The sequence below is a fragment of the Lathamus discolor genome, chromosome 2, assembly GCF_037157495.1.
Source record: "Lathamus discolor isolate bLatDis1 chromosome 2, bLatDis1.hap1, whole genome shotgun sequence".
Lineage (NCBI taxonomy): Eukaryota > Metazoa > Chordata > Aves > Psittaciformes > Psittacidae > Lathamus > Lathamus discolor.
In genome coordinates, this window is record NC_088885.1 from 97175721 (window position 1) to 97188995 (window position 13275).

The window sequence follows — 13275 nt, forward strand, 5'->3', positions numbered from 1 at the left end:
GCATACCTACACCTCTGATGGACTGATTCTGTGAGAAGAACTGAAAACAAGAGTAGGAAAAAAAATAAAATCATCCATCAGAAGTCTAAATGGAAGTGCTTTATACTTAAGTCTCTGGGTTTAGAGCTTGCACAGCTATGTTTCTCTCCACTTGTGGTAGCAAATTTGACCTCTTGCTGCAGGGTGGCTCTGGTTCTCTCAGCTCCACCAGACTCTAGTTCAGGAAGAGTTAGGATTTTTGCTTATACCTGTTAGAAGTTTCCTTTGTGCTTGTCTTATTCCCCTTGTAATAGGCAAACCTACTCTCTGATTAAACAAAATCTGTTTTTTTCAGATGAAGATTTGCCGAGGGTTTTGTTGGTGGAGGTTTATGGGGGGGTTGGTTCGGTTTTTTGTGGTTTTATATTTGTTGTTGGTTTTGGTTTGGTTTCTGTAACTTACAGAGAGCAAGGCAAATGGAAAAATGGTAACAGGAGAGAATTTCAGATAGATAACCTAATGAAACAGAATTGACTGTAAGTGCGATTCTTGTATAGTTCTGCGTACTACTCTGTAATATGGTCTGATGATGCTTCTGTCAAGTTGCACTGTTTTTACTGCCATAGTTCTCCAGTCATTAACTTTGAAATGACACATAGCTATCAAATGAGAATAAAATTATTTCTAAATATATATTTCCTTTCAGTACTGTTAAATTATGAAGGCATTTTGAGGTCCTAATCAACAATGGAGGAAACAGATAGGGAAGCAGTTGCAACAGCTGTTCAGAGAGTAGCGGGAATGCTTCAGCGTCCTGATCAGCTGGATAAAGTGGAGCAGTATCGCAGGAGGGAAGCTCGTAAGAAGGCTTCAGTAGAAGCTCGACTCAAGGTACAAACTTTGGTAAACCTGAGTATCTGTGGTGCAGCATCAATTTACCTTGCTTTACTTCCCCCTTCCCTCCCCTTCTGCTTTTTGATTCTATGGCTTCATCCACATAATTTTAAACCATGGATATATATCTTTGATCTATGTCCAAAACAGAAACTTTGTGTCCTGAAAGTAACACAGCCGAATGCTGTACATCTTAATGAAACTTTATTCAAGCATTTCAAATGTTCTTATGTCCTGTAACTTTGACAGTTTCTCCATGGACAGCTTCCTTCATGCTGTGTAGCTTATCAGGCAGCTAACCTTTACCTTAATGACTGAATACTGAACTTGTAACAAAAAATCAATGGCTGCATCTGAAAAAGGTCAGTTCGTTTACTCTCTGGCTGTTACACAGGTTTATGGAAGATGACTAAAATGTACCCAGTGATTCCCTTCTCATTCACATGTGTACATGTGAGTGCATGCACACACGTGCACATACACAGCCTAAAATATGAGTAAGGTCATTCTGTGTTTAGTGTCTCTGTGTGACTTCTTCTGTCACCCGTACTCATTAGCCAACAGTCATTTTGACAGCTATCTTAAGTAATTGGAGTAGAACCTTAGTGTTTTGGGAAATATTGTTTGGTTTACAAGATAAAAATGTCTGGTATGCACTATATCTAATCTTCAGAATAAGTTGATTTATCCCACAAGTATTTGATGGCGCTTTCTCTATGGGAGGCTGGATGAAGTAGAAGAGGCCCCGTCTTCTTCCACAGAGAAAAAAATGTGTTTGCAAATTGCACGTTAATTCTTGTCTGTAGCATAGAAACGGAACTTATGCTGATGACTTGGACTGTTTTTTTCAGATTTAAGGCAGGAGTCATGTGGTGGGGTCTATTAATAATGTATCAGTTATTTAGTTACTGTGAGCTATTTATAATACATGAGCAGTCATTTGGTTACTGTATGCTTCTATAGACAATGATGACTAAATGTATTTTCATAAGCTTTGTAAATGCCTAAATCCACTTTATGGCTAGTTTCCATGTCATTTTCATAAAGTTACCTTACCTTCAGTCATCTATAGATAGTCAGAAATACCAAAAAGAAGCAAAATATCTCTTAAATGCATTTAGGGTGCATTCCTGAAACAGGTGATGGTAAGTGACAAAGCAGTTTTTCCCATAAGAATTACTATTTTAGATAGGACCAGAAAGATGTGTGTTTTGAGCCCTTGTCGTGGTTTAAACCGATCCACACAGCTCATCCACTCACCCTCCCTCCCGACCCTCTCCGCTCCTGGAGGGATGGGGAGGAGAATCAAGAGAATGTAACTCCCACGGGTTGAGATAAGAACAGCCCAGTAACTAAGGTATAACACAAATCACTACTGCTACCACCAATGATAATAATAATAAGAGAAAATAACAAGAGAATACGATACCACCGCTGAACGAGTTCGACCCCCCCCCCCCCCCCCCCCCGAAGAGAGAGTGTGCCCTTCTGGGTAACTCCCAGTTACCTCCCTGGGCATGACGTGCTGTGGTATGGAATACCTCTTTGGCTAGTTTGGGTCAGGTGTCCTATCTCTGCTTCCTCCCGGCCTCCCCTCGTCCCCAGCAGAGCATGAGACTCACAAAGTCCTTGGCCAGAATAAACATTACTTAACAACAATTAAAAACAATCGGTGTTATCAGCTCTCTGCCCAGGCTGGAAGTCAAAACACAGAGCTACTAAGTCAAAAAAACAGCTACTAAGAAGAAGCAAAACGGCTCCTGGTAAACCCAGGACAGCCCTGTTTCTAGGATGGCTTGGCTTTGGTTTTGTTTGGGTTTTTGGTTGGTTTTTGGTTGGTTGATTGGTTTTGTTGTTTTGATTTTTTTTTTTTTTTACTATGGTGAGGGTTGGTCCAATCTATGATGAATACACATTCTAGGAAGCAAAGTCCACAATGCTAGGACATGCCTCTCCCCCTTCCCCCACTCCTCACCCCTCCCTGGCCCTATGTGATTGGTAGAACACAAACGGAACATGGGTGGATATCTGGGTTGAGAATTTTTCTTGGTGATTTGTGTTGGTGACTAAGATCAGTGATTGTTTCTGTTGAACATAATCAAGTTTCTACTAAAGTTAAATAGGCAAAAGTGTGAATATGTAATACTTGAAGTTCTGCCTCAGAAGAAATTGTATCTAACAGTTAATGGTCGTGTGATTTTTAACATACCTTATCCTCAGCTTCAAGAGATTGTGTTTGAATGATATCCAGAGTGTTTGAGTATCCTAATTACCTCAGTTCCTGTAGGGAAAAAATGTGTTAATGCAGCAGTTCTGTAAATAGGTACTGTATAAAAACGCCTTACAACTGCTTAATTTTACTGAGTCTGACAGGAAAATACAGCTTTAGCAATAAAATCAGTGTGTCATAATTTGAAAGTACATAAACAGCACTAGTTTAAGAATTGCTGCATTTTTCTGGGACTTTCCTAGTACATTTAAAACACAATAAATGTTGTTCATAGTTACCAGGATTTCCTCTTTGGCTTCTAGTATCAGACAAAATGTTCCATGACTGCCCAAACTTTTTGGCCTTAAACGTATGGCAAAAAATGTGGTTTGAGCTTAGCAAACCCATTAGTATCTCATTTCTTTTCTTCAAGTCCTTGAGATATGCAACCTGTTTTCACTGATGTCTTGTCTTTGGCTTGTATTTGAAGTCTGTTATTTCCAGTTTCATGTTCCACTCACCTGATTTCATCTTAGTCACATATTTTAAAAATCACATACATAAAAAGCGTTGTGGATGTCATCTGATTGCTTTCACTCATTATGCACTGTAATGCATGTTCTATAAGGTGCCTGGGATGTTGAATGATATTCAGGACTAATAGCTTATTCAAAAAGACTTTATTTCAAGTGTTACCTGTCACAAGAGATACCTTTATCAATAACCTCTCTTTTTCCCCAAATAATCTAATACTTTATTATTGGTGTGGCTGTTGATGTTTCACAATGTTGAAATTTTATTCAGTTTTGGGTTTTGCTGTATTGTGACTGAATTCCTTTTGAGTTATTTTTGGGTTTTGCCTTCAGGCATAATAGACCAGAGGGTTTGGTTTTGGTTTTTAGACCATTTTCAGCTGCCAGTCAAATTTTGTTAATTGCTTTAGGAAAATGCTCTGTGAATCTGTACACACCAGTCATTCTGTTGAAACATTTGGATCAGCTTTATTCTGATATCCTTTGAAATTAATTTAAGAAGGAAACGTGAAGAAATCTCATTCTGCCTTCCCATGATCCTGGTTTAATATAGATTTATAATGATCATGATCTATCTGCCTATGATCCTGTGTTAGCTTTGTGGGTGAACGAGTTGTGTCTAGGTCCTTGAAAACTTGATAAAACTTCAGATTAAAAAAAAAAAAATAAAGAATAAGTGCACGTGCACGGAGTAAGTTACGCATTTCTAGTAAGCTATAGCACTACCTTTTCAGGTGTTGTTTTTCTCTGAAAATGTTAGGTACAGAAATGAAAGTGAATTCCTGAGAAATGCTGAAAATACAAACCTTAACCATGATTAATAAGAGTTCATTCTTTGTCTTTTTCTTTGTATTTAAGGCAGCAATACAGTCACAGTTAGATGGAGTACGAACAGGTTTAAGTCAACTGCACAATGCACTTAATGATGTGAAGGACATTCAGCAGTCTTTGATAGATGTCAATAAGGACTGGAGACAGAGCATCAACACCATAGAAAACCTCAAGGATGTTAAGGATGCCGTAGTGCAACATAGCCAACTGGCAGCTGCTGTAGAAAATCTCAAGAACATATTTTCAGGTAATCTTGTGGTCTTTATATAATCCATCACATACTGAAGGCACTTTAAAATCATACTAACAGCTGTCAGGTTTTCAGGTGATGTTGAGAACTTTAAACTTTGCTGGGAAAGAGAAATCACCTATGCATCATGTTCAGGGAATTAGCTGGTAACCATTTAATATATATGAAGTCTAAATTGTGCTGTAAGAACTTCTAGTCTAGCCTATCTCTTCATCAGACACAAGTCACAAAGAGGCTTCTTGCTAGCAGTCACTAGCACCGATAACGTGTAGTATAAAAGACTGAAATATGCAAGTGGCATGTACAGAAAGAACATACAGAAAGATCTGGAATGTTGCCAGTGAGTTGGGCGCCTGCAGCAAGCCTGTTGGGTAAAAATAGTTGCAAATGATTTCGGGGAGCAAATGCTTTGTGCAAGCAAGGCAAAATATGAAGGGGCATGATCTCCAGTCAATGATTCCCTGCAGTCTTTCTCACACAACAGCCTCCAAGGATTTCCATTAATGTTACAAGCCTAAGTATAAACTCTCTGAAGTTCAGTTTCAACTATGCACAGTCTTTGCTTCAAAATCAGGCATCATAATCACAGAAAGCAACTCATGCATAAAGGAGTTATACATGGGAGACCCTTCCTTGCACCACTTGCACAAGTGTGAAGGTTTGCAGAATTAAGTAAGATTAATATGATATAATGGGTACTGTAAAGATAAAGAAAATAGGATTACCTCTGTCCTCTTATGCAGCCTTTTTGGTGCACATTCCATTCCATCTTGAATAAGGGTGAATTCCTTGCCAGGACTATTCTGCTTGTAAGTAATTTTAAGAATTTTTCCTCTATAATGAGGGCTAAACCTATCATACCATTTTGATTTCATTTGAATAGGCTTTTCTTTCCTCTTCTCTGCTGATAATGACTCAATGTACCTATAAAGCAAAATTGTTTCCCAGTCATACCACATCAATTTGTTTAATTTCTGTAAGAGTGCATCCAACTGCTATAGTACCAAACTGGAATACATTTGGGTGGCGGCGTAAAGAGAGTAATATTTACATTCAATGCCTAGCATTACATGTAAGCAACAAAGAACAGCAAGAACAACAAAATCTTGTATGTTACAATACTGACTTATTTTGGGGATGCTGGGTTTTTTTGCACTGAATGCAGTTGAGAGAATGCCTTTACTGGCATTCTGAGAAGCTTTTAGTGTGAAGCATCTCCTGTTGGGATTCTTAAACAGTATAGTTGTTGATAACTTCACTCTGAACAAAACAAGTATTTTATAAACCAAGTTGTTTTCAACATGATTAATGATTATAAGTGTCTTTTCAAACCTGTTTTGGGGGACACCAGTTTTATCACTAGCTGTCTTTTTTGCAGTGACCATTTTTCTGTAGAGATTTTTCAGTTCTTCTCCCCCCAGGATCCTAACCCTCTTCTCTAGTATTCTTCAAATACTGAAAAACAACAAAGAAAAAGAAAAATCTTCTAAAAGCTTTAGCAGCATAGGTAATTATCCCTATCTTACTTTGCGCCTTAGGCAGGCAAAAACTTCCTGCATGAAGGAGGTAAAAAATCAGTATTATTTGGTGTATGTAGCATCAAGTTAAGCAGGGTAAGTGACTTCTAGGCAGGCAAGTTAAATGACTTTTGTAGAAGATACAAGAAAGCTTGTACTGCAGTTTGTTTCATAGTAGATGTTCATGGATTTTTATTTCCTTTTAAGAGGGGGCGGGAGAGGGAGAGAAAAGAGAAAGGAAATGATGTTTTCTTGGCACTGTGATCTTTGTTTAGCGACTGATCAAATTGGAGCATTATAATAAGTAATGGATAAAGACATTCAGCATTTACTAACAATTTTTGAGTACTTAACAGTAATTTCCTTTAAATTATTTCAAAATAATTGCTAAAGGTGTTCTTCAGCTTGTTTCCTAGTGCTTTTATTGTATTTATTCTCTGTATTTGGACTGTGTTGTTTTATTCTATGTTTTTTTTCTGCTTCTCTGCATATCTTTCAGTTCCAGAGATAGTCAGGGAGACCCACGATCTGATTGAGCGAGGGGAGCTTCTGCAAGCTCATCGAAAACTGATGGATTTAGAATGTTCTCGTGATAACCTGATGTATGAGCAGTATCGCATGGACAGCAAAAACACCCATGACATGAACCTCATCCATACGTACTTTGGGGATATGCAGAAACTTTCTGAGGAGTTGGCAAAGCAACTTTGGATGGTGGTTCAAAGATCTCTTGTTACAGTCCGTCGAGATCCAACCTTGCTCGTTTCTGTTGTTAGGATAATTGAGAGAGAAGAAAAAATAGACAGGCGCATGTTAGATCGGAAAAAACAAACTGGGTTCATACCTCCTGGCAGACCAAAGAAGTGGAAAGAAAAGATGTTCAACATTTTGGATAGAACTGTGAGCACACGAATTGAAGGCACTCAAGCAGATACTAGAGAATCTGACAAAATGTGGCTCGTGCGCCATCTGGAAATCATACGTAAATATGTCGTTGATGACCTGCTTGTGGCTAAAACCCTGCTGGATCAATGTTTTCCTCCAAATTATGACATTTTCAACAAATTGCTAGATATGTACCATCAAGCTTTGTCTACCCGCATGCAAGAGCTCGCTGCAGAGGACCTGGAAGCAAATGAAATAGTTAGCCTTCTAACTTGGGTTTTAAATACATACAAAAGGTAAGGTCCCCATCTCTTTTCTGTTAGCAGTAGCTGAGAGTAAGCATGCAAAACACAGTCTATGTGCTAATATTTGCATGTCTGTTAACATATAAGATACCTTTCCTATGGAGACAGGCTGAGAGAGTTAGGTTTGTTCAGCCTGGAGAAGAGAAGGCTCAGGGGATACCTTGGAGCAGCTTCTAATACCTGAAGCAGGCATACAAGAAATCTGGAGAGGGTGTTATTACAAGGGTGCATAGTGACAACACAAGGGGAAATGGTTTTAAACTGAAAGAGGGTAAATTTAGGTTAAATATAGAGGAAAGAAATTCTTCACTATGAGGGTGGTGAAACACTGGCACAGGTTGCCCAGAGAAGCTGTGTCTCCCCCATCCCTGGCAGTGTTCAAGGCCAGGCTGGATAGGGCATTGAGCAGTCCGGTCTAGTGGGAGGTATCCCTGCCTGTGGCAGAAGGATTGAACTAGATAATCTTTAAAGGTCCCTTCTGAGCCAAATGATTCCATGGAGACCTTGGGTCACTGGAGCCTGTGGACCCATAGAGTCAGCAACTGGAAAGACAGGGGTGTGTTGAAATATAAGCATCCCCAACCAGGGTAGGAGCCACAATGGGGGCTGGAACTAAATGGTCTTTACGATCCCTTCCAACCCAAACCACTGTATGAGTCTATGCAACCAAAGAGAGCAATAGTAAAGAACTTGCTCATTTCATGTTTTTTATGCATTTGCTTCCTGGAAACCACTCCTTAAAACTTGCTTGCATTTTCTAACGTGATTTTGAGTTGTTTTGTAAGCTTAAAGTTTAAAGTTAAAGACCTGCTTGAAGCTACCGTCACCTTGTATTTGTGTGCCAGTACTGAGAAAGAGCAGAAGAAACTGAGAGCTTGTGTGTGAAACAAAATTGTTGTTGGCCACAGCCCCAGAAGATCTGTATGGTTAACAACTTTCTATTGTTCTTTTTTACAGGGGCTGGGACTGTTTCAGTGTTGTTTCATTGATGTTAAATGGAAAGAATGTAGTAACTTCCTTCAGGTTTTCTCTCAGACCCATGTAGCAGTTTGCTTATTTAGAAGAATTTCTGCTTACAGGTTTTCTCTTAAACTCTTTTGTGTTGTGCAACTTGGGGGACTTTTGTTTTCATCGTCCGAGTAGAAACGGCTCAAAAGGCAACTGTTTAGTTTCTGCTGGCATGTAGTTACTAGAGCAACTGGTTTGTTTGGGGAAAAAGTGATGCTAGCTAGTGATGTGGCTCATGGCTGTGATCCTGTTCTTGAGAGCTGGCACTGACCCAGAGTCCATGCTGTGTACACTTTTGCTGTCTTCAATTGTTCAATCTCACTGATTCAACAAATTGCATGCTTCGTAGGTAATAATATGATAACAGCATGAAGGGAATAGGCAGGAGATAAGGCTGGTTATAGAAATTCTGCAGAACAGTATCAAGATTCATTTTGTGTTCAGTACTCTTTGTAATGCTTTGCTCTGCGCTGTGAAGTTCTGCTTTTTACTTCTTTGCAAAGAGCAATAAGGAGCACCCACTAGGGCATACTTGCATACCTGTGCAGAATATGAGACATGAAGCTACTAAGAAAGAGCTGAGTTCATTGTCCTGTTCTTCTTTGTTAATAGAAGGCCAGAGGAATAACTCCATAGCGAATGAAAATCAGGAACATGTGAATCCCTCTACCTATGGGGATGTGGCCTCAGTAGAAATTCTGCTCCCAGGTTTACAGCCCTGAAAGTTGATGTTCCAGTAAGGCAGTTCTTGGTCTTAAAATTGACCTTCTACCCTCCCCCAGAAAGCAGAGCAGATTGCAATGAAATTAGATGATTTTGAAGCTACATCTCTCTCAATATCTGTTCTGTCATACAAAGAGGCAGCAAAGCCAGCATTGTAACTGTTTACAAAGCAAAAAAATCAAAAGGGATTGCTCCTACAGCAGGCTGTGTGGCTCATAGCACCTGATGGTATTGTCTTGTGAAGGCAGTGAAATAATGAGAGGAGTAGATGCAGTGCAAGATATCTGAGAATGCACTTCTCCCCTGTATCTTCATGTAATAAGTGTGATGGAAATGAGAGGAAGTATCTCAGGAAAAAGAAATAAGGCTTTGAGTTTCTTCCCTTAAAAAAAAAAAAAAAAAAAAAAAAAAAGAAGAGGGCAGCACAATAATTGTATTCTTACAGATTACAGTAAACTGTTATAAAGAGGTTGATATTTAGCTTTTGTCTATGTTTGTAGTGGACAGTGGAAGAAGGAATAGGCTCAGGATTGGGAATGGGGAAAAGTGCTAAAGCAAAATACTTGCAGAGCTTACCAAATCTCAGTTGCTGGACATGTCTTATAGCTATAGAAAATGTATTGTGTGTTATGTTTATATGTCATGGTTAAGGTGTGAAGGAGGGTGCCCTATATGACACCATGAAAATTGTTTCTGTGATATTTCACCTGCTTTTACCTGCACAAAAATTTTGGTTTTAAGCTGCTCTTACATTCCTTGTTCACTTCTATGGAACACTGAATGGTAGAGGCTAGTTTTGTCCTTTCTAATCTTTCTCTACTTCCATTAAATGTAACTGAATGTTAAAGGGAACATAAATATTAGTATTTGCATATTCCAGCTGCACTTCAAAGACAGCTGAGAAAATACGAATTAAGAGAAGCAGTATTGAAGGCGTTTTTTCTGTGTAATGAGCTGATAAAGTCATGCATTACTTCTGTTTACAGTATTTCCAAGACAGGTGTTTTAAAGGTATCATTTTTTTTCCCTATGAAAACTTGTCTTAGAATCTGTTTTTAGAACTGTATTCAGCTCTCAGCTGAGAAGTGATGCTGCATGTAATAGCCTTTAATACTTGAGTGGGTTGTAGTTTTACTCCACTAGATGTATTTGTCTTTCGTATTTAAATCAATGAGAGGTTTGGAAACATATTGCTATTCCGAAGTCTTTACCAGGTTGGGACCAGGACTCTACCTGGTCTAAAATCCAGGCATTTAGGGGAAAAAATTAAAGTCTCGTAAGATACTGATGCCCATATTTTTTTTTTTTAAAGCATTTTATCAGATACTGATAAAGTGTTGACAAAACTGCAGAGGGTTCACAAATACTGCTACAGGCATTGCCAACAATCTCACTCTCAGGAAGAACAGAGGGAATAGTACTATGCGTCTAGCTGGATGTTGTCTCTGGATCAAGTACCTCTTTATACAAGGCAGAGCAGGATTGGGAGCAAGCCTGACATAGGAGGCAGAGTAGAAGCTTTTAAAATGTTAGTTGCCAGGTAATACAATTCTGAAATTTCAACTTTACAATATTTTTTTTCTTTTTTTCTTTTTTTTTGAAGGGAAGTAACTCTTCCCTGTAATTAGAAGCCTCCTAACACTTCTAAGAGCATTGCCAATCACTTCCTTTCCCCCAGATGTTGGGTTGTTGCAATCAGGAAAGAGAACTTGTGGTAATGTATAGTACAGTAAGAATTTTTGTCTTTGGCTAGAAGTAGAAGCCTGTCTGGAGCTTCACTTGATAAGCTTTGAGAAAGATTTAATGTCTCTGAGGCCCTTTTGAAGTAGGGAATGATAATATAATGAGGGTAGAAATATCTTCCTATATGGCACAGTGCCACAGACAGCTTCTCACAATTCCCCTGAACAAGCTTAGAGCAGGTCCTGCTATTATGTGTATTCTTTATGTAAACAGCAAGAGAACAGAGTTCAGTTTTCTAGATAGCTTGAGCCATGTAAAATATCTTCAGTCTCTCTTCCTACAGGCTCAGGAAGAAGCTACAAATGTAAAGTGTTCAGTTACAGTAGCTTTTATATTTTCAAATGCTGAAATGTTGGGGTTTTTTAGTAGTTAAGCATTGTACGGAGATTTTTTCAGTGTTTTGAGGGTTTTTTTTCATGACATGGAAGCACCACTACGCTCACTGCATGTACCCAGAGCACTTTAACTTGCAGAAATATACAAACTAAACCCTTGTTTAGGATTTCTTTTTTAATTTGCTATTTGTTTTTTATAGTTGCCACTGCAAATATAGAATTTGTGGCTTCCTTTTGCAAGCGCACTAAAAATGGAATGTGGAACAATTTGTGTTTGAATGTATTTCCATCAGCAGTTAATAATGCTTTCTCTAAAGAGTGTGGTTTAGAGTTATTGGTTTTTAAAGCATAAAATATTAAAAGTTCTTACTGTGTTGTGCTTTGGCATAGCTTTGGGTTTTTTAGTTACACACGCAACTCATGCAATCTTATATAGATGCAAAATATCACTAATGCACTTTTGATTTGGCATGTGAGGTGCCTCCTCCTCTTAGGTGTATTCTCTGCTAATACAGGCAAGAGATTTTCTTTCAATGTATTTTAGCTTTGATATAGATCTGATACAAGTAGCAAAGCAGAAGCTTTTTTGAGATACTGAGGTGAGGATTTGGTACTTTTCACTGATGTCTCCCATTCTAAAGTTCAGAATGTGTAAATTGTCTGTCATCACCGCTTAAACTTAAAACACACATAAAATTGGCCCCTATTAAGAGCTCACAGGTTGAACCAGTTGGCTTTTACTCAGTCTTAAGCAGTTGCTCATTCTCATACATAAAAGTTAGAAACACATAAAAGGGCTGAATATTTAAAATGTCTGTAATATGTGTTTTTAATATATGCTGGGCTATAGGTTTTACATCCTTTTTTTTCTATTACATAGTTTTATTTACATTCCTTGTAAATGCAGTTATTGTTTAAAGTATTATTAAAGTAAGAACTTTCTGGAATGTATAGATATTGGAAAACTGCCCATTACAGTGGTCATGCAAAAAAAAGGTGATTAGTTTTTATCAATATTTTTTTACTAATCTGTAATGTCTCTTTTTGTTTGCTTGGGTTTTTTTAAACTCAGTACAGAGATGATGGGAAATTCAGAACTGTCTCCCGAAGTAGATGTGAATTCTCTGGATGCTCTTATTTCACAAAATGTGGTAGACCAGCTTCTCAGCAAGTACATGTCGACACTTACTGTGAGTAGTGATAATGCAAAAATAAGTTTGGATGCGTTTATGGCAGCGTTAGTGCCTCAGTGCTGTTCCTCCATCAGAGGAAACTAATGTGTCAAATGTGAACTTGGTATCGCTACTTTCATAAATTTTCATGTACTATCTGTAGGTTTGTTTATATAATCGTAATCTGGTGACTTTATAGATTTAAATCATGACATTTCAAGGAATAATTATGCTTTACAGACTGTATTTATCATAGCTTATTAGAAAGGAGTTATTCATACATGTAAATTCATACCTATAGTATGTTAGGCATTACTATACTGAAAAGCCACTGAATGCCATTGGTCCCTGTAGTAACCATGTCAATATTTAATACAGATGTGATCTTTTCAAGGTAATCAGGATATTCATGTTTTCCAGATTGATTCTTTTAACAATCTTCTTCCCTTCATGCCTGTCAGCTGCATGAGCATGATTTCCTTTTGTGGATGCCGTTTTAAGTGCATCTTAACCAAGAAGAGATGTCTTTAGATTTATTCTAAACATCACTGGTAATTGGCCAACTGCACAGCAAAAGAATTAGTACATGTTTGTCAGGTTTTTAGATGTATTTTTCTTTAAAGATTAGGGTAGTTGGAACTTTGGACTTACTGTTCTTACATTGTTCAATTGAATTCCTCCTCCTCCTAAGTTTAGGAACTCTGCCAAGCAGAGGAGGGAAATTTTCTGCTCCTTTGGATGTGCCAGCTGCTAAAGTATGTCCAGCAACAGCAACTACTTGGCCTTGGTATCACAATAATATGAACCAATCTTGTAATGTCTCAAGGAAGTTGCTAGTAGAGGCTCTACTTCACATTAGCTTTATTAGGACTTTCATGTAAGTTTATTTTT

General features: G+C 38.1%; 1 protein-coding gene across 2 annotated transcripts in view; it reads left to right on the top strand.

Moving 5' to 3' along the window:
- Positions 1-13275, top strand: part of EXOC3 (exocyst complex component 3) — a 29460-nt gene that overhangs the window by 2867 nt on the left and 13318 nt on the right. Inside the window, exons 2-5 of one of the 2 annotated variants that reach the window (XM_065667811.1) lie at positions 686-870; positions 4474-4693; positions 6713-7394; positions 12285-12402. In XM_065667811.1, coding sequence (XP_065523883.1) covers positions 727-870; positions 4474-4693; positions 6713-7394; positions 12285-12402 — 1164 coding nt within the window. In that variant the 5' untranslated portion in view covers positions 686-726. Of the gene's footprint in view, positions 1-685; positions 871-4473; positions 4694-5439; positions 5506-6712; positions 7395-12284; positions 12403-13275 lie in introns of those variants that run through there. The other variant, XM_065667812.1, reaches the window with a different exon arrangement.